Here is a 26511-nt window from a genome sequence, read left to right on the forward strand (position 1 = left end):
TTTTTTTTTTTTTTTTTTTTTTTTTTTTTTTTTTTTTTTTTTTTTTTTTTTTTTTTAAGAACTCATAAGGGGTTGAAACAACTTTATCTTAATTTCTTTTAAATTTTGTTTAAGTAGTTGGTCCAATCTAACCCGTTTAATTGGTTAAGACGTATATCTTTATTAAATATTTAAGTATTTATTTCTCGATTATGTTAGAAAATACGGGTAATAATGTAAGAGGTTGGAAAATTTTATTTTCTTTCGAGAAAATAAAATATTCTTTTAAACCTTAAGTTTTGAGTTAGTTTTTCTCGAGTTTAGTTTTCATTTAGTTCGTAAATTTCAGTATTTTACATTTTTACCCTCGAAGTGTTATGCAGGCTCGTTTATGATATTTGATGTTTACTTTTAGTTAATTAATTTAAATAAGCTTAATGTAAAATTTTTAATTTATTTTAATAGTGAATGTGAAAATAATTAGTTATAAATTAATTAATAGTAATATCACTTATGACGAAAAAGCAAGTATTTAATGAAAATCAAGGGTAAAAATGTAAATCTCGAAACCCAGAGACCAAATGGAAACAAAACTCAAAACTCGAAAGTAAAAAATGTAATATTTTAAAATTAAAGCCGTAAAATTTAATGGTAAAAGTGTAATATGTTTACAAACCAAATGGAAACTGAACTCGAAACATATTACTTTACATTTTCCATCTCAAGAAGATTAGAACATATTTGGAAGGTAGACGTTTATTTAATGTTGATATTAGGACCAACTAGATCAATCCCATCGTGTTGGTAAGCATGTAGAGTATACAGGGTAGTTGAGGAACCAAAAAAATATGTTCGGTGGAACTCAAATTTAGGTGATGAGTATGATACAATTTACCCAAAACTAGTTAGGTTGATTTGTAAACGAATATGGTAAACAAAAGGATCAATCTTTGCATAATTTGCGTTTCAGATTGTAGAAGGAATATTCAAGAACTGAGAAGAAAAGTTGAAGATTTACGAACATATCTATAGTCATCTAAATCCGATAAGATACTTTACAGAATCTCTAAAATTTTCAAATTTATGTCAAATAGATTTCCAAACTTTAAAGTCCCTCCCGAGCTGTTTAGGCACAAAACCGAAAGTTCAAAAGTTTATTTGATATTTTCAACGTTAAAAAATTTATTAGACACAATGTAGAAAATTTAGAGACCTCATCTCCGTTCAAATTTGTAATCATTTTTGTAAAGTCTCATTCATCTTTAGTCTCCTTTTATTCTTTCACTGTAAACTCCTTTTTACCTCCTTCAATCCGATTCCGGTTCTGTAGAGAAAGAAGCTACCAAGGAAGGAAGGTAATGATAATGAGAGAGAGGAAGAACCCCTAAAGAGGCTAAAGCAAGGCAAGGCCCCTGGGACAGAAGTTTTTACCTCGTTCGTTCAATCAGGGAGGGGACTCTCCCTGATTTGACGTACGAGGTAAATAGGTTCAAGAAGGTTCAATGATTTGCTCCGGTGGGAATCCCTTGTTTTTCGTTGAGATTGGACTATTACTTTTGAATCCCCTACTTTCTCTGTCACAATGTGACAAAGATGTGTTGATATCCACTCTTTGAACTGAGTTTATAGTGAAGATTTTAGGCCGAATGCAGTTCGTTCGATAAATTTCTACCTCTAGTTTGAGAGGCCATTGACGGAACTCAAAGAAGAAAGCTCTTACCATTTTCAAAAAAAAAAAAAAAAAAAAAAAAAGTTTGGCAGAGTTGATGCTTGTCCTAATAGTATTTTAACTCATAAACAGTCCCACAAGAGAAATTGCTCCATTATCATACATTTTTTATACAATCCCCTAAGAACCCTAGAATGTTTGGCAGAGTTGATGCTTGTCCTACTTGCTTATTCTAACATCCAAGAAATTTCCTTAGCCAACACAATGGGTAGAATAACATTAAAACGTATAATTATAAAAAAGCGAGAGATCGAGACAGAAACATGGAATAGATATTAAATTTTCAATAATATAACTAAACAGACTTGAGATCGAGGCTCGAGATATGGATATAAAATATACAACAATGTTTTTTTATAAAAGAATCAAAGTGGGTACATAATTTTGGAGAAGTTCGGGACGAAACCAGTGTTGATGGCAAAGCGGCGTGAGAATCTCAGTCCTCTTTTTCTTCCCAGTATAGTTCAAACATCTTTGTATATAAAAAAAAATGTATCCAATCGAAAGCGAGTAATGACCAACCGTATAAATGAGTGTTGTTTCTCATCTGCCTCGTCAATTCATCCATTAGATTTCAATTGAAAATTTGGAGGAAGGACCATTTCGGCATGGAACCACTTCGTCTTGGTTCGGGGTATCGTCGGTGTTACTCTTGACTATTACCAAGCTATGTAAGGGGTTTGTCTTCTTCTAACAACAAACGAACTATAGATTTCAAAACCTCGTTATTGATAATAATGGAAGTCTGCAGGGAGAAAAAGAGGAGTAATGCATCTGAATCATTTCAACAAAGGATAATGTTTCTACCAGAGAAAGAGAAATACAAAAGTATGTCAGAAATCACGAGTCTCCACTGTGGTATGATATTGTCCACTTTGAGCATAAACTCTCGTGGCTTTGCTTTGGACTTACCCATGATTATTCCTTAAATTAGTCAATGTAGGACTCCCTCCCAACAATCCTCCCCTCAAACAAAGTATACTATAGAGCCTCCCATGAAGCCTATGGAGCCCTCGAACAGCCTCCCCTTAATCTAGACCCGACTCCTTCTCTGGAGTCCTCGAACAAAGTACACCTTTTACTCGACACTTGAGTCACTTTTGACTACTCCCAACTTTTCTGTTCGACATTTGAGGATTCTATTAACATGGCTAAATTAAGGGCATAACTCTGATACAACGTTAGGAATCACGACTCTCTATAATGGTGTGATATTGTCCCCTTTGAGCATAAGCTCTCATGGCTTCGCTTTGAGCTTACTCAAAAGGCCTTATGCCAATGGAGATGTATTTCTTACTTATAAACTCGTAATCATTCCCTAGAGCACCCCCTCCCCTCCCAACAAAGTAGAGTTCAAACACAAAAAGAAAACAATTTGTTGTTTGCTAAGGTGAGTACTGAGAGCTTCAGTATTTGACCAATCAAGTTAAAACACAGGCCACGCTAGACATATTGAATAGTTTTTCAACTTCTTGACCGTCTTTCCATTTTGTGCAGTTATGTGCAACAAAGAACAGTTTGTAAAGTTCGATGTTTAGATCGTGTACAGCTGAAAATGCAGAAACTAAGGCCCCTTTTGATTAATGTTAGATTTTTGGTTCTTTGTTTCTAAAAATTTAAGTTATAACACCACACAAGTTTCTTTGTTTTATTATTCACGTTCTACAATGATTTCAAGAACTAAATCAAGTTTCAAAAACTAAAGAAAAAAGTGAAAATTCAAATGTTTCTGTTCCGAAAGCTAAAGACGAGCCTCTTGGTCTTGGTGACCATCTAGTGGATAAGGAATGTAATGTTTTTGTAATTTAGTTAAATAAGATTAGTTGAACTCTATCATTTGGATTTATTTAGATTTATTATAACAGATGTCTACGTCTGCTAGGGAGAGATTTCCATACTCTTATAAAAAAATGTTTCGATCTCCTCCCCAACCGATGTGGGATCTCACAATCCACCCTCCTTCAGTGACCAGCGTCCTCGCTGACACTCATTCCGTTCTCTAATCGATGTGGGACCCCCCAATCTACCCTCTTCAAATTTATTCTGATTTATTGTAACCAATATCTAGGGATCTATGGTATCTAGAAATTTAAATTTATTTAAATTTACTGTTACCTAGATATTAAGATTTATTCTTATTATTATCTAGGATGCAGTTAGTCTTTCTCCCTAAGGGGCATGTAACTCTATAAGAAAAAACAGCATTTGCAACAGTTCCTTTTAAGAAAAGTAAAGGCTAAGGTAAGAAAATTGGATAAAAAAACCCATAAATTTAAAAAACAGAACAATAGAAACAAAATAGTCATTAAATGGGACCTAAATTTCAGATTATTTGGTCTCCTGAATAAGACCTAAAGCCTATCCATGATAGTTCCTGGAAGAAAATGTACGCGAGCATGACATTTTTTAAGCAGAAGAACCAGAGATACGAAGAAATTAATTCGTATGAATATAAAAGCGTAAGGGTAGATTGATGGAACCTCAGGTCTTCTAATCAGTTCCTTCAGAATGGAATGGAGGGTCAATCTAAGCTCTTTAAAGAGTACAGCAATTTGGGCCGGTGCAGTCAATTTCAACCATCCGTCAATAATGACAATTCCACTCTGAGGCAACAAAGCATGAAACCAGAAGAACAAGAGTCAAGGGTATTTCAATTTTGAGATGATAGGAAAGGTTAATCTCATAAACGCTTGTTATAAATGCGATGTATATGTAATTGCCAATCAACTATACATTAAGATGCTATCAAAATGAACTGCAACCAAAGGATTAAAGGAAGGCTTTACAACCTAGTTCATTAATCGCACAAGTACTATATGCTTTAGACAATAAAAAGCCAAACATTCGAATGAACCTTCACAAGTTGGTATTTTTATACACTTTTCTTTCCCTCACCCTAGAACAGATTCGAATACGACGGTCGACACTTGGGATCAATTTTGGAAATACCAGGGATCTGCACAATTAGTCGGGAGGATTAAGAGATCGATACTTAAACCGTGGTATTATGGATTGCATTCTGTCGGCTACCCTTTTGGGGTTAAGAGGTTGGGAGAGCTAGATGACTGAGGTTTAACTGAAAGTCACCTTTAGTCAATAACACTTGGACTTGTTCATGCAGAACCAGAGTGGATTTGGAAGCGTGGAGACCAGCGGCTAGTTCAACGAGAACTTTAAACTCATTCAATGGTAATCTCAAAGGCTCATCATTGGGCAACTTTTACCTTGAGTTGTGACCTTTCAGGAACAGTTTGTGGGAAAGTCCATGCCTCTCTCGACGTGCTTCAGATATTGTAATTGACTTCTTTTATAATAATATTATTTTCTGTAAATTTCCATTTCAATTTTTTGGTTCCAATCAATATAGTCTTTGAAATTTTTGGGTCATGTGATCACGCATTATGTGCCATCGCAGTGACAGGACCAGAAAATACCTTTTCTTAAATACTAGGACAATGAAAAATGAGTATGTTACCAAGTCTAAGCAAAACAGTACATGATTACGTTGCATGCAACTTAATCAGCAGTGTACTTTTAGAATTTTCCCCATTACATTAACTTACAATTAATCTAACTGCTGCAAGAACAAAGAAAAAGATAAAATAGAAACGATACCTGATGCTGAACATTAATGGACCCACCAAATAATAAGATGGAGTAGGGAGAAACAACAGAGGTATCTCGGATAAAGACTTTATTAGTTTCTACCTGCAAATTTGTTCATTCAGATAACAGTCATGGCCAAGAAAAGATGCGACTATTACTCAATAATCATAGGGAAGTTCAGTTACCTTTTTCTTAAAAATATATATATATATATATATTTGAGGGAAAAAAAAAGAGAGAATAAAGGTGCCCAGTTTGGTCACTTAACCTATCAATTATTTCTAAATATTGAACATACTTAAAAACTAAACAAGCTTTGACTTTACTGCAAATTCCTTTCAGAATTTATCCACCCTTCTCTCATCATGTGCACAGTTTAATCAACCTTTTGAACTGCTTAACATTTTCCTATTGTTAGATACGGAGGTGGATAAGGCCAATGAAAGTGATATTAAACTTAGCCACGTTTTTGGACGTAGACTTATATTCCATTTATATCTCTGTTTATAAGAAGACAAAAATATGAATGTTTACTTGTAGAAGGAATAAACTAAACAAGAGTCACAAACCTTTTCAAGGAACACATGAAAGGGGTACTGAAATGTTTTTAGATTACTGTTGACAGAAGATGGGTGTATATATACTTCTCTTCTACCATCATACAACGATGGACGAGCTGTGGTAGCAGGACCAGAGGACCGCCCAAGGCTACTAAGAGCTGCTTCAGTAATTCCTGCCACACCAGCAGCAATGTTTGGATATAGTCCTGCACATAATACTGCCTGCAAGAGTAGTTAGATTTTTTTCCTTGAAAATAGAAAATCCTAAAAAAAATTTGTTTGAATTATTATTATTTTTTTATCTATAGAGGTTCTTTATTCTCAAAGCTGAACATAATATATTTACAACACAGCGTCAAATAATCAACAAAAATGAAGTGTCCACTGTTACAGCGGACAAAAGTAGTTACCTTTACAATTGATGGATGATCTGAATTTATATTGAATGGTTGGGACGAATCTGAAAACCAGCCATTAAGGTCCTCCTTCCTTACTCTATCAAACTGAGACAAGAATAATATTTTATCTTGCAAAGAGAAACTCAAACTACTAAAGAATGAAATTTCTGAACTTGAGTATCTAACTGTTGAAGTTTACAATATGCCACTCTAGCATCTAACCACAACATAAAAGTAGTAGCCCACATTTTTCTGTTCTGTTCAGTGAAACACTTCAGTAGTGTTTTAGCACCCAAAAAGAGGGTCACTGTTCTAAATTTGGCAAGTTTCCTTGGGGTCAATTTATAATATTGTTAAATCACCAAAACCGAAAGCATAAGCTTTCCTGCCACCCCCCCCTCCATTCTGATTCCCGGTTCTCCATAATAATTCAAGAGCCAATGACCATGTTTTCGTGAAACTCCATTCTGATGCTTTCTTTTGTTTGATTTAAGAGGTTCTTGCAAACAATTTTTAGGTAAATATCTTCAATTATTGGGGTCAACTTACACGAGATTTTTTGGGAAGATCAACAAGCCCAATGTCTGCTAACAATGTCCCAAACTGTACCCTCATGTCCCTGAAAATAAAGTGGAAAAAAAATGAAATTAAATACAGAAATTACCAAACAATTAGGTGGATATTTGACTGCAAATACTGATAAAGGCATTATAGCACATCATTCAGATGGAGATGCAGTTGCATTGGCATACAAAATTGTATTATTTTTAGAAGTATTAAATGATAACTGCTATGCATTAGCATACTCCATTTTTTTAACCAGAAACAAAACTTTGCAGGGATGATAAGAAGGCAAAAATTCGAAGTCCATGAAGTATAGACTGAGAAAGAAAGATGGAAAGCTAAAGATTGCCCCGACAAAAACAAGGAAAGACCTAAATATTATAAATACCAGAAGAATAGCCAACAAGCACTATAGATAAGGTACACCAACGAGAAGCTATTCCATTTAAACATCTATAATGTTAAAATATTCACCGGAAGCCTTTGATTTGGCCTGGGTTCCATGAAATTCAGCTGATCTCATGCTTTTCAAGTCATCCATTGGCAGAATTTCAGTTCTTATAAGGAGGTGGTTTGGTAATGGTTTTCTGGATATTTTGACTAAAGAAAGTGGAAGCCTTCAATGTTGTGGAGAAATTGAGTATCAGCTATGAGATAACATAATTTTTTTTTTTTTTTCTAAAAAGTTTGCTTTAGGCTCTCAATGTAAACAGTTTTGAAACTACTCTCAGAATTTCGCTCACTAATTGGAGATCCTTTTTGTAACTCTAAAAAGGTTTGCATGTTTTCCCTCTGAATCATATTCAGTTTGTTGCATAACAAAAAACTAGAAAATTCTACTAATTAAAAGAAAAGGTACTTCTGGGAAGTTTGACATCAATGCATCAGACCCTCACTGAACTAATAAAGGTTGACTTTAACCTTAATGCACACCTATCAATATCAATGAATCTTACAGGAGGGAAAAAACCCCTTATGGTCAGACATTGTACCTTATCATGTACATCACTGAACTGCTTAAGAAATATGATTTGCAGAACTCCTGTGCAGCCTTAGGTCCTTTCTGCAAAAATAAAATTCTCATGAGATAATATCAATTGATGTGGAGGTACCAATTCAAGGACAGAAAGAAATCATATTTTGCTCAGAGCCTCAGACATTTACTAGGCTGGAAACCCATGAAGAGATCTACTCTTAGCTAATAAACTAAGGTTGTTCTTTTCAGAATGAACACAAAAAAACTATCAAGTGGATAACTTCAATTTCTCATAGCAACCAACACATTTGAGTCACCAAACAAGAAAAAATGAAAACAAAATTTCATTATCAACTTTAACTTCCACAATATACTTTGAAGCAGAGGTCGAATGAGTGGAGTTAACATGAGAGTTTAAATACCTCCAGGCGGAGTACAAGATATCTAACCTGATGCAAAAGTATTTCCCATTTCTTGTATGCAGTTGCCATAATCAGGTGGTCAGATTGCTTGTCATTGCTACATGACTCACCCAAACCATATCGCTCATCAGACAAAAGAGCCAATTTAGCTCGTTCAACATTCTGCCTCTGAAAAGTATTGAAACACTAATATTAATTTTGAAAACCTTTTGGTCATGTTCACAGTTGAACAGACAAGTTAGGAGAACATGAAGGAATTCAGAAACCATAGACAACTGGACCTCATCTTTTGGATAAATAAATGGAGATTTGTAGCTCAGAAATGCTGAAATTGAGAGAATGGAAGACAAGCAACCAAAAATTCCACCATATAGCATCATCTGCAGTCATAGAGAATAGATTACGGTGAGCCAAGCCTAACTTTCATCTTGGAGAGGATGTATGCGTCAACAAGTACATGCATCAGCAGACAGAGACAGGTCTAATAGAGAGAGAACAAAACCAGAAGGAAAATTAACAGCGTGCTAAAACAAGATACTTCCTAAAAGTTGTATGTACTGAGACAGCCAGTAGCTGCACATATACTACAAAAGGATACTAAAGAAACACAAGTGTCCTTTCTTCTTTTCTAAAAATTATTCATATATGCTACAAAAGGATTAATTATTGAATGCATACCTTCCCAATCAATACGTCAACAGGTAATTTTGCTAAATGTTGTCCAAGAGGAGTCAATTCTTCATCGCCTTCAAGAGCCCCCACCTAAATTTGATGATTGGGAGCACAAGATATAATTATTCTTCACATGTATATTACATTATGCGCAATGGGGGGGATCACATTTGTGCAGATAAATGCATGAATAAAGTGACTTAAAACAAGTTCACAACAATGTAAAAGAACAATCTTGTGTTTCATTCCCTGGAAACACCATCCTCATGTGTATGGTTTTGCTCAGAATAAGAGCTGGATTCCGTGGCTTTCTGCAATGTAATGCTAGTTTTTTAGAATCTTAGAAATCTTTCAGTATTTTGGTAGGTTTTGCTTCGATCAATATTCCAAGCATTTTTGCACCTAATCCTTTTTATATAATATCCAATTGGATAACATTTTGTAACTCCAGGACCAGGAAGTTCCTCTCCCTCTCCCTGTACATTTCATCTGACCAATGAACTTGATCCTTATTAAACATATTAGCTTTTTGAGTTTATTACAATCAAAGAAATAAATAATGGCCATAACGTTGGTACCTCATATAATAATGATATTGCTGATGTCATAGCCTCTTCTCTAGGAGGCTCCAAAGCCTGGAAGAAAAACAATTAGTTGGCAACTGTAACCATAGAGAATATCATCAAGGGAGTTGGAGCTACCAGAATACTCACCTTTGATAAAAAAGGCCTTATGTAACCCAAAGAAAGTAATTTAATCTGTAAACATAACTCCACTAACGGCATCCGGAGCATCTCTGGTACCTAAGATCATAAAAAAGAATAACAAAATAGCAACACAAAATTACACAACTGCATAGGAGCATAAGTTGCATAACAGCCATGACAATTTTAAAAGAAAACTTCACTGCAGACAAATACCTGAAAAGGGCGCATGAACTTTTCATATCTGTGACGTGTGTATAAACAAAAGCAATTACCAGGTCTCACACGTCCAGCTCTTCCTCGCCTCTGTCTAGCATTTGCTTGAGAAATCCAATCCTCAACCATGCTTGATAATTTCTAAAGGTGACCAATCCAAAGATAATCAACAAAAGATTAGAATAATATGGGAAAATATCCAAACAAATTCATGGTAAATGCAGCTTCGATTTTTTAACTACTAATAGGAAAAGGGAGTTATTTAATGCTATCTTTCATTGATCGTTCTACCTTCCCCACCAAAGCAATAATTCTTTAATCTTATTTTGAACAGAAATGACATTTTATCTCTCTTGCATATTTTGGTCTACCACTAGGTTTAGTAATATTAACATGTTATCATGTTCCTCTTCAAGATTAGGTTTGCTCTAAGTAGTTGTAGTTTTTTTTATGAGACTCTTTAAATAGTTGTAGTTAGATCACATACACTGTAATTGTATTGTAACTAAGAAGGTCATATGATTAGATAAAATCAATAAAGATTCATAATTTTCTCTTTAATAATGATCCTGGTAGATTATTTTATTGGAATCCAAGCCTGTCTAGAGTTTTCTTTTTTACCACTGGGGACAACTGGAAATGGGAACTATAGACAAAAAGTTGTGAATATAGATATAGGGGAAATGCGACCGCCACCCAGTTAAGACAATGGTTATGGTAATACAAAAAGCGTATGACCTTCTGAGGATTGTAACGTTTCTCCTTATGCCTTCCACAGTCTATCACATAAATCACATCATCAATTGTAATACTCGTCTCTGCAATATTGGTGGCTATTATAACCTGAATTCCAAGATATTTCATAATCATCAACAAAAACACCACAGATACAAAGCATTTAAAAGCAAAAGAAAACCTGGTTCAAACTACATTCAGAAGTAAGAAAAAAATAACAAATAGCATTCAACTTCCGTGAACATTTTACTACTACTAAATTTCTTCCCTTACCCTAACAAATACAAAATTGTACTAATAAATGATAAATCAGAGCTCTTGTTTAAAAAATATAGGCAAAAAGGGTCATACCGAAATATATGTGGAGGACAACAGCCCAACAGGAAGTGTAAAATATATAGGACTTTCGTGTGTGTATTATGTAGGTACAACAAAAACTAGGGGTGCTTGTAGTATTCTGAAAACTAATCAAACCAACGTATGTCAGTTGGTTTTGACCCATATGTCGGTCAGAGAGACAAGAAAGAGCCAAACTAGCTTAATGATATACATATTTTGTCATCTATTTAATATTTTAACGACGGAAAATATGTATTTTTGTATAGACCAATTAATATAAATTAATTAATGACACAAAATACCGTCTAATTGATTGTTATGTTATATCACAATTTCATTGGCCATGACCAAGTGACTTAAGGTCCTTAATTTAATAGAATTCCTACATAATATTCTTGAACAAAATAAAAAGTAAAAAAAGAACAAATAAGTAGAAGTACCCCCTACATGTTACGAGACTTGCCTTACGGATTCCATGAGGAGGACGCAAAAACACCTTTTTCTGATCAGTAGATGCGATGGATGAATGTAAAGGAAGAATCCAATCAGAAGCCTGTCCTCCAAATTGGTATGAAGCTGCTAATCTATCATACAACAAGTTAATTTCTGACACTCCCTGTTACGCAAAATAGTGAGGTAAATACCTTTTCAAGTTAAGAAAATACACAGTTAACAATAATAACTTACTGGCAAGAATACAAGTATGGCTCCCTCATCAAAAGTTTTATCCACATGAATCACTAAATCTTCGAGAAGATCATAATCAATAGCATCTTCGTTTAGTCTTTCCTGTACAATCAAATAATTGGATCTTTATTAAGCAGAACTATAGCTATCTTGTGGTTTGACTTGAAAAGAGGAGATAAATATGCTATCAATATTTCATGTAAAAGAAAATTACCAGATTTTTCTGTGTTAGCTCACTGTATGATTGATAACAATCTAAATTGTAGTAAGGATTCGTACAGGCTTCAGAAAGTAAAGCCTCGTCACCCCATGCAGATAATATGAGGTTTTTCTTTCCTCTTCGATAATTGACTGGAGCATTCTGAATATTTTCAAGATACAAGAGTTGAAAATTGATATATCAGCAATCATGATAGTTTATAATAGGCAACTGGGAAGTTATATCAGAATGGAGGCTTTACACGCCACAATCTAGTAAGTCTGATCTGAATCAAGAGTTTCATATCTCTTAAAATAAACAACTGTCAAGGTGTGGGGGAATGTGCAGCAGATAATATGGAATGTTTATACTTAATAAAACATGTAATTAGACAACATTTAACACAAATGATAGGGGTGGATAATTGCAAATATAGTAAATTTTGATACAATGTTAAATAAACAGCAAATTGAAATATAATTGCTAATATAACAAAAATTAGAACACATGATGCAGTAAGTTAGCTTAATAGTTTTGGTTACGTTCTTTTAGTTCTTTTAGATACTTAGTTTGTAGTTAATCCTCTACAATAGAGGGTTTTCTTTAAAATAAATAAATAAGAAACGTAAAGAGATGTATTACAAAAAAGGAGAGTTATAACTAATATAGATAGAGGGTTTCTATGAGTAGAGAGTTAGTCTTTTGTATTACTTATTGAATGATAATAAGATCACTTGGGTTAGATTTCTTAAAGATTTATCTCCCTTGTCACTAAGGCTACACCAACGCATGTTAGTCAATGGGTACCACAGTTAATCAATAATAATCGTTGAACCGGTCCAAGTTTATGGTGGATTTAAGAATATCAACGTCTACCATTTATAATAGAACATATTAGTAACCAATATTAAAGTTAAACGATGACTAATAAGGTTAAAAGAAAAACCTTCAATCATAATTATTTTATAAAAAGACATCCGCAAATATTTTATTAGAAAATAATGCCACCAAAAACAAAATCCCTACAAAAATACTTGCTGATGTGTAAACAGGGAGAGGAATTAGTCCATGTACGAAAGTTCACTGAAGGCATAGTATATCTTAGGCAAAAAAAAGAAAATAATTATTTCTTAAGGACTCAATATTAATTCCCGATGCCAGTTAGCAGAAATTGATGTTGCAAAGAAAAAATATCTAATATAATAGGATCCATGTTCCCAGATACCTTTTTGCCACTTGATACTTCATATCTTATGGCAGCAGGGGAGTCTGAAGCGAGGAGATACCCAGTACTTTCATAAATATCTTCAAGAAAGTAAGTGGTCACCGGATGCATCCTTCCCTCTGCAGTGATTACAGGGCAGTTACCAAAGTATCCGGAGAAAAGGTTTGAATCAACTGTTGCAGACCTGAGATTCAAAAAGTCTAAAATTGAAGAATGGTACCAAAGCTCTAAATATCATATATTTATAATTTGTATCCATAACAAATTACCAGATTGGATATAATGTTCAAACATACATAAGAATAACCTTCAGAGGAGATGAGCTTTCAGCAGAACGTTTCTCAACCAGATTCTTCAAAACAACTAAGAGAAAATCATCCTGTAGAAAAATGAAGTTTCATGTCAACCATTGTTTCATCTTCGAAAACTTAACATTAGAAATCCATTCATTTAGACAATAGACAGAACTTTCGTTTAGTATAAGGACCCAAAAGAAAAGATGGGAAGGGGAAAATAAGACATCAACCCTCTAATTCCATAAGATCCTTAGGCTTTTCTAAAACATCCTTGTGTTTCTCTCTTTACAAAACTTGGGCATTTAGAGAATGGGTTCGGCATCAAAACCTAGGAATGTTAAGCTTGAGGTTTAAGAAAAGGGTTTAGGAAATATAGGTTTATAGCAAACCTGTATTCTGGGTGTTAAGCTTGAGGTTTAAGAAGGTTTATTAAATATAGGTTTAGGAAACCTGTATCCAAGGTGTAGGTTTACGAATCTTGATTTCAAGATAAATGTGTGAAAGTGAGATTGGAGTAGTTTGAGATGCTGTTTTTTTCATAAAAAAAAAGAAAAAAAATCAGAAACAACTCCTCATTGATATAATCAAAGGAAATGTTCAATGGATACAAACTCCCAAAGGGGGTGAAAACAGAATCAGCTTGACACTTCATTTAACTCTCACATAAGCATTCCGTTAAGTCAACTAACGGAAGGAACTATTTAGAATCATTTTCCAAACCAAAGATATGGAAGTGTCTATTTTCAAACCACCAGGATCAATTAGACATCAACCCCCTAAGTTTCAGGTACCAAAACTGTGTTTTTCCGAAATAAATGGAACAAAACAAAGATCATCAAAAACATATTGCTTCATTGAAAAGGAAACACCCCTGGGTAAACATCAAGAAATTACAATAAAAACCAATTATGTCTGGGCCATCAAACAGGTCGACATAGATAAATAAGACTAGTGAACACAAACTCACCAGTAGAGACCGTTCATGCACTTCATCAACGATAATATGAGTGATACCAGTTAAATTTCCATCTCCCTACAACTCAAACAGTTACAAATTATATTTGGTCGCAAGAAAACTGGAGAAAATAGAAAATATTTATTACAAATTACAATGATGCTCAAATATCTTTATTAATTACCTTAAAAACAATAAAAGTGGTATTACATTTTTTGTTAAAATTATAAGTTCAGTCCTTAAATGTTCAAGATTTTGTAGAAGAAAACTTTGTGCATTCATAAATTTCGAATAGGTCATTAAGGTATAAATTTTGTGTCTAGGTGATTGTCGTTAACTCTATTTCAACTCTTATCTACTCATTTTCTAATAGGACCATCGCTCAACTCATTCATCTTAGCTCCTATCAATCTCAAGCTCTCAAACGCACCAAATTTAATCTTCATTACTTTTATTTGCATATTTTAAATTAAAAAGATCCTATATCTGAGGAGTTGAAAGAAAGTGAATATTTTAGAAGAAAAAACAAATATTTAATTTGCTTTCAAATTTTACCAGTTAGTTTCAATTTCAATTATTATATGTAATGATGTATCAAAAAATTAGATGACAGACCACAATTTGTCTCAGAAGAATGCCCGTCGTACAGAATAGAAGTTTTGTATTGGCATTCCTGAAATAGGAAAGATAAATAACATAATAATAATAATAACAACAATAACTAACCAATGTGAGAAGAAATTAGATAAAATTTGAGAGGAAAGCAACTTTATTTTCATCTTGGAAAAATAAATGTCCCTTTGTCTGGAAAATCTGAAAAGTTAGTCAAAGTAGATGACAGAAGGTAACTAAGATTCAAGGTACTGCATAGGCCACCCCAAGCATATATCCTAGCCGCCAGAACAGTAAAACAGTAGAACTATTACCAGAACAGTACACCTAAGGTATATTTGGATAAGATATACATTAAATGGCTAAACAAGCTTAACTTTAGCTGATAGGTATCAATACTTCAACACTTCCCCACACTTGTGGGTTTGAAATTTTATAAAATGGCCCCAAGAAGAATCAATATTAATGGGGCTGAAATGACATTATTGGAGTCAATAAACTTTTTCGGTATCTTTTGTCATGGGTCAAGCTGACATTTTGATTACTCAGAACTTCTAAAATACAATTCTTCCTTCTTTTTTTAGTTGCTGCATATATGTGATAGAAACCAGTGTTTTCATCCCCCTCTAAGAGACATTTCATCTTATAGTTTTGTCTCCATCCAATCTCTTAGGAAGAAGATATGAAGAGCAAACATTCTTTGATGACTGTTTTTCTAGCCATTTTTCCCGTCAATTTGACATTCTTCCAGCTCTCTGTCACTGATGGCAAGCTCTTTTAGGAGAAGGGCTTGTTGTGAGGAACTGTTACCGAAGGTCCTAGCATTCCGTTCCTTTGAGCCATTTTTAACTCCTCCCAATGATAAACTAAATTATATCTATACTTGAAAAAAAAAAATTACCTTTCTCTTCACCCCTGCCCCAAACAGGTAACCCATTTCAGGCAGATCCACTAGGGAACATTGAAACCCCTATTTCCATTCCACTCTTTCACTCCAAACGGCTCCTAAATACAAATAGTATTGCTTGGGTAGTTTTTTATCACTATTTTTTTATTTTTATATTGACCCCTTTGAAAGTATATATTTTTGTTCTTTCTTTTCTTCTTCTCCTTGGAACAATTGCCTAAAAGTTAATCTATCCAATTGTCTAAAAGACAATCTATCTATTCATTTTAACAAATGATCAATGGTGAAACTGTCTATAAATGGAGGCCTAAGAAATGATTCATATTGTATGAAATGCAATACCCAGATTAAGGGATCAGATTACATAAACAGAAAATACTGTAAACTTAAAGAATCCACAAGTTTATGAAAGCACATTGACACCTTGCACTATCCAGACGAACATGATAACCAACCAAAGAGCCATTTGTACCCGGGGAAGGTTCACAACGTTCATCAGAAACTCTTTCCGCAACCGAAATAGCCTACAAGATTAGTATCATAATTTAGGACACAAAATCAAAGATTTTTATTTAATAAGTGCCACAAAAAAAAAAAAAAAGTACAAAGAGTAACTACTAGATCCATTTCACGCTTGGGGGAAAAAGATTTTCAGTCAAGCTAGTACACTTGAAATATCAAATTCCAACAATGGTTAACTAGCAAGGACAGAATTATAAGTAAATATAAAGAACATAATTTCATGTTCATCCCAGTAATACATAGTAATGAGAGAGCAAAACATAAATTTGACCCACCTTGATTTGACATTTTCCTCTCACTGATGTATTTAAAGTTCTCAAAAAAACCAAAAGGGAAAGGAAAAAACAAGGACGGAAAAATTATTTGAGCCTTCTCAGAAACTATAGTAACAAAAATCATCCTACGATGAACCAAACCCCGACCCCATGGAAGAAAACACCAGTGATTAGTGAGAACTATATACGAATTACTAGCAGTCACAGGCTTAAGTTTTTTTTTTTTTTCCAGAAAAAAATCATACAACGAATATAGATGATAAAACTTTGAATCCCTGTCACATAAATCATAAAATGAAGATGTGGTCCTGCATGGCACACATATCATTTCATATGAGATGGAAGAAATCACAGATGACATATATAATATACATATCACGAAGAACATATGGTAACAATTATTGTCCATCAAGTTCATTTATTAAATTAATATAAATCACCCCCGAAAATCTTACTTGCAGGAGAATAGAAACAAAGGTCAAGATTTCAACCACACAACCATAAAGATCTCAAATGAAAAACTTATAGTTACCGCTATTCTTCTTGGTTGTGTGCATACTATGTTGCACAGTCCACCATGTCCCGATTCAATCATGTCATCCAGGATAAATTGCGGAACCTACATAAAACAATTGTACGAGAAATCTTCAAGAGTAAAATAAGCAGAAGACCAGAAGGAGAAACGTGCACGTATGCTAATTGATACTAGCCAGAGAACATTCAAAAAAACCTGTGAAACTAGGTATTGGTGAAACCAAACTATTCATACGTTTTTTTATTTTTCTTTTTTAGAGAAAAAGTGAATAATATTGGAACAATTACACTTGAAACAAACATGAACCTGAGTTGTCTTTCCGGAACCTGTATCCCCGCAAACAACAAGAACACTATTCTCCTTCAGCAGACGCAATATATCACCTCTTAATGAAGCAATGGGAAGCGCAGCTCTATTTTTCAACATATCCTGGATGAAAAAGAATTGAGGGAACCGTTGAGAAAATCACTGAACAAATAGGGTTTGAGGGGTATAAGAAACTAGCACTTTCCATTAAGCGCTTAAAAAATACACATTAAATCATTTGAACCCAAAAGTTTAATTTGATGGATTATAGTAAATTTAACGTATTATCAAATACTTTAACACTCTTCCTTCACTGGTACACTCCTCTATCACTAGTGGTTTTCAATTAGTTGAGGAGGAAATGGGGTAACAGAGATTCAACATAATTTATTAGAAGTTGCTAGTTACAAGGCATTTCAATCACGTACAGTTGAATTTTTAGAGATTGCATAATGAGGCTTTTCAACAAAATGGGTGCAATGTTTCTCCAAGAAACTGCATGCTTCTTGGTTAGGATCAAACTGAGTAAGAATGGTCCCATATATTTGAATGGATTTTAGGCAGTTAGCTGGAGGGTTCTAGTAAGAACCCCTATACAATTGCCTTAGGTTGTCCTTTATTCTCCCTGTTTGTTAAATGTTCAGCCGAAGATAAGTCATGGGTCTGATACTCACTTTTTGAGAGGATTGTTGGGAGGGGAGACAAACTCCTTTGTACATTATTTCCACAACTTTATCATTTGTCAAAAAAAAGAGGTTGCATTTGGTGGCCTTCATTTTGCCTACCACTAATTTATCTTCCTCGCTCTCGTTGGCCTTTCGTCATCCATTTGCAAACCATGAGTCTTTGGAGGTGGTTGGCCTTCTTTCTGTTATCTCCAATCACTGGTCCAGTATCAATTAAGCTTAAAAAAAACATTTGAAGGTCTTTCATCTATAAAAACAGGGATGGCTCCCTTTCTTTCTCCTGGCACAATATTTGGTCTAGTTCTGGATGTTTAAGGCTAGATTTCCAAGGCTGTATGCTCTACCAGCTTTGTGAAACTCCGAAACCAGTGATCAGTAATCAAATTAGAGGATGTTGGGATGTTCCAGTCAGAGGCAAACCTTAAGGGAAAACTTTAAACACATGGCCGCTTAAAACATCTTCAACAAGTAAAAATAGGAAAGGCGAGCATGGATCATCTTGTCGAATTCCACAAATGGCTTTAATTTTCCCACGAAGAAAGTCATTAACGAAAATAGTAAACTTAGTGTCCTTAACGTAACCATTCCAAACCTGATAATTTTTGTTTCTTATCATATATGTCAAGTGACACAAGGAACATATGATCGACAATACATCTAAAATGAACAAGAATAAATAAATTCCCAAACCTGATATCGTTTAGTTTTCTTTTTATTCTCATGTTCCAGTCTTAAATGGGAACTTTCATTCTGCGTATTAGAGTTTAATCCTGCAATCAAAAGAAGAAAACAAAAGCATACTTCATTGAGGATTACTTTAACTATATAGAGGGATATATAAGCAATGATGACATAGGTTAGAGAGAACACTCCATATCTAAGAAGAACGAATACTGATAACACAAATCCAACATGACAAGGACATAGACGACACTACGTTTTTTTTTTTTTTTCTTTTGGCTGCTTGAGCCAGGAACTGATGGCTATTACTGCATTAATCCTACTTTCTTAGCCATTTCTTCCAGACCACCACACATGTCCCCAGTGAAGGAGAGAACCTCACTGGCCCAGAGGTGAGGGGAAAGGTCACAAACTTCAATCCATCATCTATAAGAAGGGACTACTTTATTCTCCCTGAAGCCATCACTACACCGCAGGAATTTTATTTGGTATCATCCAACAGTTTTCTGCCACTGTTGTAACATAGAGGTTGAGCTTGGCACGCATTGTCACATATGAGTTTGAATGCTGCTATATCTACAAACTGTTGTATCATATGTATGAAAGACAATAAATCAGAGAAGCATCTTTTCGTCTATTGTGAGTCAGAAAGCAGATTTTGGAGTATGATCTTTTAGCACCTTTTGGCTAGCAGGACCCCATTCATGCTAATGTGAAAGTGATCCTTACAGCAATTTTGGTTGGCCACCCTCTCTCTTTGTGAAGATTGGTTCTATAGACTATGAACGTAAAATACCCAAATTTCTTTCCCAGAGTTTTTATAACTATAGATTAGCTCAATCTCCTGACACTTGCTAATGTGGGTTTGATCTAGATTTCTCTCATATAACCTGCAAATATTCTAGCTCTAACGACACCATATTGACTAACTATTGCATCTTTTACATTTTCATCAACATTTTTTTAATATAGCTAACTAAAATAGTGTACAAATTCCAACGAAAAATCTTGTATTCTTTTCTTACATGTTTAAACTACTTACTTTCCACGAATGAATGTGAGTCAAGATCAGAAACAGTCGGTTTCTTGTCATCCTCAATATGGAGCTGTTCAATCTTCCCAACAAAAGTTTTAGAAGCAGAATCAGAACTGGATGCATCGAGCAAAGAATCAACAAAACTAGCCCTTCGATCCTTCTCATTGTCATCAACTTTGCTAGTTGATTCGCCTGCAAGATTACAAATTCTAAGCATACTTGTCCTCAATTGGCTAAGATTGAAAAGATCTAGTGATAAAGGACATATACACACGCATATTTTGTTGTTCTGGACTTCTAGTTTAACAAATCATATAAATGTTTATGATTACGAGACTAAATATTGGAAGGGTAAACTACACTTTTGGTCTCCAAGGTATGAGATTTGTATTGATTTAATCTTTAAGTTCTAAAACTAAACAATCAAGTCCCCAACATTAAAAAAATACTCAATTTTGGTACCTCTATTAACAAAATTTGTTAAATAGTCAATGGTTCGCTAACGAGGCATTTTTAAAATAAAAAGAATTATGACTATAATTATACTTAAAATATTATAAAGTTAAATCAAAAATTAAAAATCTCTCTCCTCTCCCCCACCCTTGCCCCTTCCCCTCCCCTTCACCTTTTCCCCTGTCGGCCACCGTCATCATCCCACCACAGTCACCATCGCTGTTGTCATCTTCTTCTCCTCCTCATCCTCATCTTCTTCGCCTTCCCCTCATCAAATCTGAATCTAAGAAAAGCTATACAAAAAACAAAGTGAACAGCAAGGATGTTCCTCAGCTTTCACTTTTTTCTTTTCTTTTCTTTTTTCTTTTTTTTTTTCTTTTTTTTTTTTTCATATTCAAATCTGTAAGGATTCAAAATCGAAGAAGGAGGAGTTGGAGATGACAGCGACCATCATTCCTGCTTCTTTTTTTTCTTTTTTTTTTGTACTCTCAGACCTAAGGAGGAGAAATGGAAGAGAGGGGAAGAAGAAGGACAAGGAGAAGGGAAGAGGAGACAAAAGAAGATGGAGGAGAAAGAAAAAAAAGGAAGAACATGGGTTTCTTTTTTTATGTAACTATAGTAATGATTATTGTTATTATTTGTTGAGAATCCCACATTGAAAAGATGAAGAGACGTCACAATCTTGATAAGATGCGTAGGATTCTACTCGAATACCATGTGAGAGTCTCACATTGGTTGGGGAGGAGAATGGAACATCCTTTATAAGGGTGTGGAAATCTTCCCCTAGCAGACGCGGTTTAAAGCTTTGAAGGGAAGCCCGAAAGGGAAAGCCTAAAAAGGACAATATCTGCTAGCAGTGCGCTTGGGTCATTACAAATGGTATCAGAGCCAGACACCGAACCATGTGCCAGCAAGGAGGCTCTTCCCCAAAGGGGGGTAGACATGAGGTGGTGTGCCAGTAAGGACGCTGGGCCCTGAAGAGGGGTGGATTTGGTGGGGTTCCCACATCGATTGGAGAAAGGAACAAGTGCCAGCAAGGACGCTGGGTCCCGGGGGTGGGATGTGAGAGTCCCATATTGGTTGAGGAGGAGAACAAAACACCCTTTATAAGGGTGTGGAAACCTTCCCCTAGCAAACGCGTTTTATTAAAGCCTTGAGGGGAAGCCCGAAAGGGAAAGCCCAAAGAGGATAATATCTGCTAGTGGTGGGCTTGGGTCGTTGCAAATACCATATATTTGATAAACATGGGATTCCACCTCAAAACTAATTGGTATAGAGAAGAGATATTTTTTAAAATGTCACGCCATCACTTTCGTTAATAATTAACTATTTATGTTAAATGAGGGACTGAAATTTAGTATTTCCTAAATGTTGGTGACTTGATTATTCGATTTCAAAGCCTAGGGACTAATTTGACACAAATCCAACTTGGAGAACCAAAAGTCTAATGTACCCATATTTGAAATACTAGATGAACCTGCAATATTTATTTGATCATATTATAAGAAATCATTTGTATTAGTTATATCGACAATTTTACTAGTATTGCTACATGTACCATAAGTATGGAATGTATATGGAATGTCATATACATTGGAGAAATGTTTTCTATAATCCAGACTTTTGGCTGAACCAGTAAACGAAAGTTGGTTTCTCATTAAAATTTTAAAAAATATATACTGCCAACACAATTTATGACTAGTCATACAATATTAAAAAGCGCACACAATTTTTTGTAATGATATAAACCTCCATTTCCTAGGTGCTATAGCAAGCTTTAATATTCTATATATTTTCCTCTATTGCATCAGCAAATGGAATGAAAAGCCGAGTCATTTAGTTGATCAAAAGGTGAAACCATTACCTGCCTTCCACTGCATAACAAGAGTGGCATAAGGTTCAATAAGGGCAAGATGAACAGGGACATCAGGAAACAAGTGATAAAGAGCAAAAGCTGCCACCTTATTCTGGGCATCCTGCGAGAAAAGTTTTTACAAACGAACTAGTAATCAGATAAAAAAAAAAAAAAAAAGTCACAAACTAATACTAGATGTGAAGGAGATCAGAATGAAGAAGCAGAGCTATAGGACAATAACAAAGTAAGCGTTATGTGACCTGGAAATGCTTTGGAAATTGAGGATAAGACAATAACAAATGGTTTTGTATTTTTGAAGTTTTGGATGTGATGTCATGGGGCCAATGATTTCTGTCCAAAAGGATTCAAATTACTTGTTGATTGGTGTACAATTCAATTCAATCCCGCAGAACTAGAGGCATCATTTTGTAATGCTTCTATTTTGATTTGACGGAAGGTGGTTGTCGTGCAGTGGTCAGGGTAAATCGCCGAGTGTTGAAGGGCCTCTGTTCCAAAACCCCCGTTCGCTTAGGAGGGGACATAAATTTGAAAACTAAAAACTACGTCAAGGAGTACTCCTTGGATCCTCATTTGTTCTTAAAAAGAATTGTTCTTTTTCATTATCAATCAGAAGTTGTTTCTTGTTCAGAAAAAATGTACTCTCCTTTCTTTTTAACTGGAAACGAACTTTTAATTGATAAACACTAATGCCCTCTCATTATGTATCAATACAACAACAATTCTCCTTCTGACCTCATCTGAGGGAAAAAAAAAAAGCTCTTGCAACTAAATGAATCTAGCGCCTTAAGGTAGATAACTATTATGGCACAATGTCATAGCTAGAGTCTAATTCGAAGGATGTGAAATACCACTAGGGTCGCCAAATTTAATTCAGAATCCCTCCTCTCTCATGCACCATACATAAAGTGTGTCCTTTATACACCCCTGAGGTCTTAAGCAATGAATGATCATCTCGTCTCCCCTTCTTTCTTTTATATTCTACTTTAATTAAATTGCTTCCTACCTAAATAAAGAGCACAACTGGTGCATCGATGATTTAATTCCCAATTCTAATTTTCACCATGGCTAAGCACAACAATGTATTATAACGTAAAAGTTGTGAAAGAGGGGAAGTACCTCCGCAGAATCAAAAATTTCATCAGCATCGGGAAGCTGAAGTGTGATAAGACCTCCAGCTTTTCGGTTTTTACCTCTCCCACTTGCTTTACGCAATATGTTGACAGCATAGAAAAAAACATTTTCCTTTCTGTGGATTTTGTTAAATTTTGGTGCATCCCACCCTGCTTTTTGACATAATTGATGAAGAACAGCCTTGGGAATCTTTAGTGGGTCCCCCTGTATTCATTTCAAGCATTTTTATTACGAGAAACCACACTTTCATGGAAAACGAAAGCAAGAATACAAGCGCACTAGAAAAAATGAATGTGTTCCACAAGAAACAAAAATGTGTATGTATCAAATGAAACAAGTCCACAGAATTTATTTGCAGAATCTAAATAACTAGAGAATAAAAAACTTGAAGTCTTCATAAAATTATGAAATTAAAATGAGAAACCAACATCTACATAATATTAATAATTGAACATCAAGAACCTGAAAATTTAAAACCTCAACAATGTCAAATCATTTTTCTATTGATGAACATAACTAGGGACCAATTAGAACCGTTTTTTGAACCTCAGGAACCAAATTGCTAGTTTTGAAATTTTTAGAGACCAAATAGAAATCAAATCCAAACTTCAATAGTTTTTCACATTTTTATAGGTAATCCACAAATTGGATTTGTGTTACTAATTGGGGGCATTCTTGTAATTTTTATCTTTTCCTTTTTTTTAACTGGATACGAACATTTTATTGGTTAATGAAAAGGAAAAGAAAATGTTTAAAGACAAACTCCCATTGGGAGTGCAAAAAGCATCAGCAAAACAACCTAAAGAGATAGATAAAAGCCCCCAAATCTAGGGAGGAGCTAGTTTTCTTTGAACTTCTTGTGACTTTCCAGTTTCAATCTTCAATAACAGTTCTCTTTTTGGAAAAAAAACAAAACCCATATTTTGACTCTTTTTCAAGAGAACCTCTCAGCATCTTCTTACGCTTTTGAAAGCATTTTACTCCTAGCTACACACACAAAAATGAATGATTAATTGATAGATCCCTAAACTTCCAAAGTGAAGGGATGGTGTAGAACATGACCCAGCTCCCTGAGATTAGTTTTCTAAGCCACCTGAACTAAAAGGAAGATAGTGGGAGAGAATCTTACTTTGCCTAATTCCACGAGACAGCCTCAAGGAAATAGAAACACCCAGTCGATCATGAGAAATAGAATAAATAAATAAATAAATTGACTCTACTTTAAACATCTACACTTATCTCCAATGATTCTCTTATTTGTTTCCAACCAAATAATCCAACATAAAACTGAAATCACACGGTTCCAAAATCTTCTTTACTTTTTTAGCCCCAAGGTGCAACAGTAGATTAAGGCATACAGTCTCTAAGTAACACACCTAGAGGTCACATGTTCAAACCTTTGGATAAGCTTAATAAGGAAAATCTTTGGTGTCTCTAAAATCTGGGCCTTGGGACAGGCATGAACTTTTATATATATATATTACCTTTTTTTTTCTTACAGACTAAGAAACAAAGAAGTTTTATGTTCATATATAGAAAGCAAAAAGACTATGAAACTCGAGGCATCATATATATTACCTTCTTCCATATGCCATCTAATTTCTCCAAATTCTTCCCGCTGGAAAGTTCTCTCAATTTTTCTCTCTTCTTGAGTTCCAGTAATTCCTGTGCTACATTTGAATTTGTCTCGACATCTTCCACAAAAAAGTTACCGATCTCCACATCTTCAAGCTCTTCACAGTCATTCTTTCCTTGTGAAGAAATAAGACCTACGGATATCTCCTTGGGGGTTGAACAATCCCTCCCATCCACATCAACAGTTGATTCTTTTTCTTGTGAAGACATAAGATCTACAGATATCTCCTTGGAAGTTGACCGATCCCTCCCATCTATATCAACAGATTCATTTCTATGCACTGATAAATCCAAACTACTACCAACATCGTCTGTTTGATTGACCCCAAAATTTTGGTCCTGCGTAGGTGCATCCTTTGATGCATTGTCCAACGCCCTTCCAAACTCAAATTCAGAAGCCAGCATATCATCTGATAACCCTGCTTCGAAAATCGGTGGAATGATAAAAGATGGAATACATATCAAACATTTACACATACATATAAGTATAACATTTTTATTTTTTTATGTAGCAAAACTTTCATTAAGATGGGAAAAAATGGAGGACATAAATCAAGGGGGAAATCAAATATTACCTTGAGCAAACAACTCCTGTTTAAGCTTGCGAATGGTGTTGCCAGCTGTCTCTTGTCTTTTCTTATCCCCTTCTTCCTTCGCTTTTGCAGCTTCCAACCGTGCAGCATAATACTCTTCCGCAATAACATCATAAGACCTTGCTCGAGAAGCCTATCTTAATTAATTAAACAATAGTGTTATTTATTAAATTAACAAAACAGAAAAGGTGAAGAAGAAGCATTAGATTGATTGTATTAATCCAAGAATAAAAAGAAAATATGTGGATACAAAATAATTTATATTTCAATAAGATTAAAGCATCCCAGAGAAGAGGCTAAAGCAATCCCCTTTCACAAAGCTTCGGGAAAATATTTATAGAAAGAAGCGCGATGGGTAAATATGAAACTTTTCAAATGGCTTTAGGTGCTTCGTTTTATTTTTCCATTGGGGCCAAACCTAAACTATGTTTGAGAGACAGTTGTCCATATATTGATAAGGGATGTGTAGATTTTTTAGAAGAGAGGAGCCAAGGTGATCCTCCCAAACTATCTAGGTCCTACGAGTAAGTCGCTCTACATTGAATCTCACCTAAATCAGTTCATCTAAGAAGTTTGGTTTCAAACTCCAATTCGAAGAGTAGAAATATATAATACTAATGTGCCTTTGACAATCCATACCTCAAAGTCAGGTATTGGGGCTGCGAGCCTTCACGGCCTTGGCACAACAACGCAATTATCAGGGGCATATTATACCACTGAGTTTATAGCCCATTATGCAGGCCTCCCTCACTGCCTGTTATGGCTGATAACCATTGGCAATGAAGTCCCCCGCCTTTACCATTATCACTCTACAAAGATATATCCATACAAGGATCTTGGAACACCCATTATAGTAGTTGTAATCTCAATAGAAGAAATATATTTGAAGACGAAATAGAGAAATGGGTTAGACTCTCAGATCTCCTTGCAACTGTACAATTAAATCTTTTTAGAGACATATGAGTCTGATATTTTTTTTTTTTTTTTTTTTTTTTTACGTG

At 34.7% G+C, this 26511-nt stretch overlaps 1 protein-coding gene across 1 annotated transcript in view; it reads right to left on the bottom strand.

Moving 5' to 3' along the window:
* Positions 1-2034: 2034 nt before the first annotated feature.
* Positions 2035-26511, bottom strand: part of LOC111430622 (DExH-box ATP-dependent RNA helicase DExH7, chloroplastic) — a 28370-nt gene continuing 3893 nt past the window's right edge. The window contains exons 5-34 of the mRNA XM_023066940.1: positions 25493-25643; positions 24861-25336; positions 23268-23486; positions 22140-22251; positions 19829-20014; positions 18796-18875; positions 17420-17542; positions 17111-17197; positions 16205-16305; positions 14878-14935; positions 14275-14340; positions 13308-13390; positions 13012-13195; positions 11802-11948; positions 11588-11689; positions 11364-11516; positions 10565-10669; positions 9827-9967; positions 9620-9709; positions 9485-9541; positions 8913-8996; positions 8516-8614; positions 8262-8402; positions 7829-7899; positions 6822-6891; positions 6285-6377; positions 5884-6096; positions 5324-5416; positions 4189-4311; positions 2035-2453 (exon numbers count right to left, since the gene is read on the bottom strand). Coding sequence (XP_022922708.1) covers positions 2376-2453; positions 4189-4311; positions 5324-5416; positions 5884-6096; positions 6285-6377; positions 6822-6891; positions 7829-7899; positions 8262-8402; positions 8516-8614; positions 8913-8996; positions 9485-9541; positions 9620-9709; positions 9827-9967; positions 10565-10669; positions 11364-11516; positions 11588-11689; positions 11802-11948; positions 13012-13195; positions 13308-13390; positions 14275-14340; positions 14878-14935; positions 16205-16305; positions 17111-17197; positions 17420-17542; positions 18796-18875; positions 19829-20014; positions 22140-22251; positions 23268-23486; positions 24861-25336; positions 25493-25643 — 3786 coding nt within the window. The 3' untranslated portion in view covers positions 2035-2375. The remainder of the gene's footprint in view (positions 2454-4188; positions 4312-5323; positions 5417-5883; positions 6097-6284; positions 6378-6821; positions 6892-7828; positions 7900-8261; positions 8403-8515; positions 8615-8912; positions 8997-9484; positions 9542-9619; positions 9710-9826; positions 9968-10564; positions 10670-11363; positions 11517-11587; positions 11690-11801; positions 11949-13011; positions 13196-13307; positions 13391-14274; positions 14341-14877; positions 14936-16204; positions 16306-17110; positions 17198-17419; positions 17543-18795; positions 18876-19828; positions 20015-22139; positions 22252-23267; positions 23487-24860; positions 25337-25492; positions 25644-26511) is intronic.

Source organism: Cucurbita moschata, unplaced genomic scaffold (assembly GCF_002738365.1).
Source record: "Cucurbita moschata cultivar Rifu unplaced genomic scaffold, Cmos_1.0 Cmo_Scf00034, whole genome shotgun sequence".
Classification (NCBI taxonomy): domain Eukaryota; kingdom Viridiplantae; phylum Streptophyta; class Magnoliopsida; order Cucurbitales; family Cucurbitaceae; genus Cucurbita; species Cucurbita moschata.